At 49.6% G+C, this 2,207-nt stretch overlaps 2 protein-coding genes across 2 annotated transcripts in view; one reads left to right on the forward strand and one right to left on the reverse strand.

Annotated features, from left to right (window-relative positions):
- Positions 1-357, forward strand: part of NTN5 (netrin 5) — an 11,406-nt gene extending 11,049 nt beyond the window's left edge. The window contains exon 8 of the mRNA XM_011946480.1: positions 6-357. Coding sequence (XP_011801870.1) covers positions 6-87 — 82 coding nt within the window. The 3' untranslated portion in view covers positions 88-357. The remainder of the gene's footprint in view (positions 1-5) is intronic.
- The window catches only part of LOC105514801 (galactoside 2-alpha-L-fucosyltransferase 2-like), a 42,209-nt gene that overhangs the window by 19,778 nt on the left and 20,224 nt on the right, over positions 1-2,207 (reverse strand). The window lies entirely within an intron of this gene.

Below are 2,207 nucleotides of genomic sequence, written 5' to 3' on the forward strand. Positions count from 1 at the left end.
CCCCTGAGGCGGCTGCAGCAGGAGGAGCGCGCCGGGGGCTGCCGCGGCGTTCGGGCACCCACATCCAGCCCCAGGCCGGAGCATTAGATGTGGGCTGAGGCTGCCTCGAACGCCAACAAACAAATTTTGGAGCGACTGGAAGCTGAGCCTTATACCTTGACGGTGCGCCGTAGAGAGCCAATGAGACGTCGCAGAGCCCCGACGTTACTATGCATGCGCCCACGCCACGCAGGCGTGCGGAACTTCTAGCAAAAGGCGGCAAAGAGGACTACTGGTTCCAACTGTTCCTCCTTTGGCTTGTGGATTATTCCCCGCCAGTGATCTATTTCCCCTAATAAAGTCTCAAATCTTGGGGAATTTTTGTCTACAGACCCTTGATCGATGCTGGCACCGTCTCTAGAGGGAAGCGAACAAGACCTTGACTCAGTATGCGGAGCTGAAGTTAGGACCACAGCACCACAGCACTCTGACAAAGTGGCCAATCCAATGAGAGAGCTCTTATGACGTCATTGGGTGCTAGTCAGATTGGTGTTGACTGATGATAGGCCAAATGCCAATGGGCGGGGCTTGGTTGGAAAAAGGGGGAATCTCACAAAGGGAAGGCCAGCAGTTGCAGATTTCTAGAAAATTCCAGATGTAGAAAATTTTGGTTTCTGATTGGCCTCAGGATAGGCTCTAAGAAAGGAATTAAGAGACTTTGAGTGACTCATTTTTGAGAGACTAGCCAATCGGAAGCCACAGAGTGGTATGACATAACTTGGTGCTAAGGGGAATTGTATTCCCACCCAACAATTGGCTACCTGCAGGCCAGAGGGGAGTGGCTCAAAAGGCAGGAAGCGGTAAGTACCATGGAATGGAAGGTTGCCACGGCCTAGGACCTTCCTTGCCACCCTGACCTCTGCCCCTGCACCCACAGCAAACAACATAATCTCAAATTTGGGTGATCTTTTCAGGAGAGTCACTGAGGGGGTACTCAGGGAGTCTTAGAGGAAGAGATGTGATTTAAGGTCCATTTGTTTGTTTCTCTTTTTAAAAAATTTATTTTATTTATAGTTATATTTACTTATTTTTTTTTTGAGATGGAGTTTTGCCCTTGTTACCCAGGCTGGAGTGCAATGGCATGATCTCAGCTCACTGCAACCTCCACCTCCCTAGTTCAAGCAATTCTCCTGCCTCAGCCTCCCAAATAGCTGGGACTACAGGTGCACGCCACCACACCTGGCTAATTTTGTATTTTTAGTAGAGATGGGGTTTCACCACATTGCCCAGGCTGGTCTTGAACTCCTGACCTCAGGTGATCTACCCACCTAGGCCTCCCAAAGTGCTGGGATTACAGGTATAAGCCACTGTGCCCAGTCAAAAATTTTTATTTTATTTTATTTTAATTATTTAGTTTTTTGAGACTGGGTCTCACTCTGTTGCCCAGGTTGGAGTGGGCAACAGAGCAGTGGCTCTATGGTAGTTCACTGCAGCCTTGACCTACTAGGCTCAAGCAATCCTCCCACTTCAGCCTCCCAAGTAACCAAGACCACAGGCACAGGCCACCATGCCTGGCTAATTTTGTTGTTGTTGGTAGAGACGAGGTCCTGCTATGTTGCCCAGGCTGGTTTCGAACTCCTGGGCTCGAGTGATCCTTCCACATTGGCCTGCCAAAGTACTGGGTTTATAGGCATGAGTCACCGTGCTGGCCTAAGGTCCATTTGGACCTGGAACAAAGTGGCCAATACAAAAAGCACACTCCTATGATGTAACTGGGTGCCAGTCAGATTTGTGTTGCCTAATAATTTCCTTCCCTGAGAGAAAGGTGGGGCTCTCAGCCAATGGGGAGTCAGGATATGCCATGATGTCACAGGATACTAGGCAGGAAGAAAGGTACCTTCCAGCAAACGTTCTGGGTTTGCTCTTGGTTAGATGGAAAAAGGCAAGAAATTGCCTCCAGGGAGACTATTTGACACCCATGCCACCAATAAAATGTTACATAATCTGGGGGAACCTCCCCTTAGCCTCCAGATGAACTCAGGGTGGGTGCATCTCTGAAGCAGGAGTCTTTTAAGAGATTTTCTTTTTTTTCTTTTTTTTTTGAGACGGAGTCTCGCTCTGTTGCCCAGGCTGGAGTACAGTGGCCGGTTCTCAGCTCACTGCAAGCTCCGCCTCCCGCGTTTACGCCATTCTCCTACCTCAGCCTCCCGAGTAGCTGGGACTACAGG

The sequence above is a fragment of the Colobus angolensis genome, unplaced genomic scaffold (assembly GCF_000951035.1).
Source record: "Colobus angolensis palliatus isolate OR3802 unplaced genomic scaffold, Cang.pa_1.0 Scaffold25, whole genome shotgun sequence".
In the NCBI taxonomy this organism is placed as follows: domain Eukaryota; kingdom Metazoa; phylum Chordata; class Mammalia; order Primates; family Cercopithecidae; genus Colobus; species Colobus angolensis.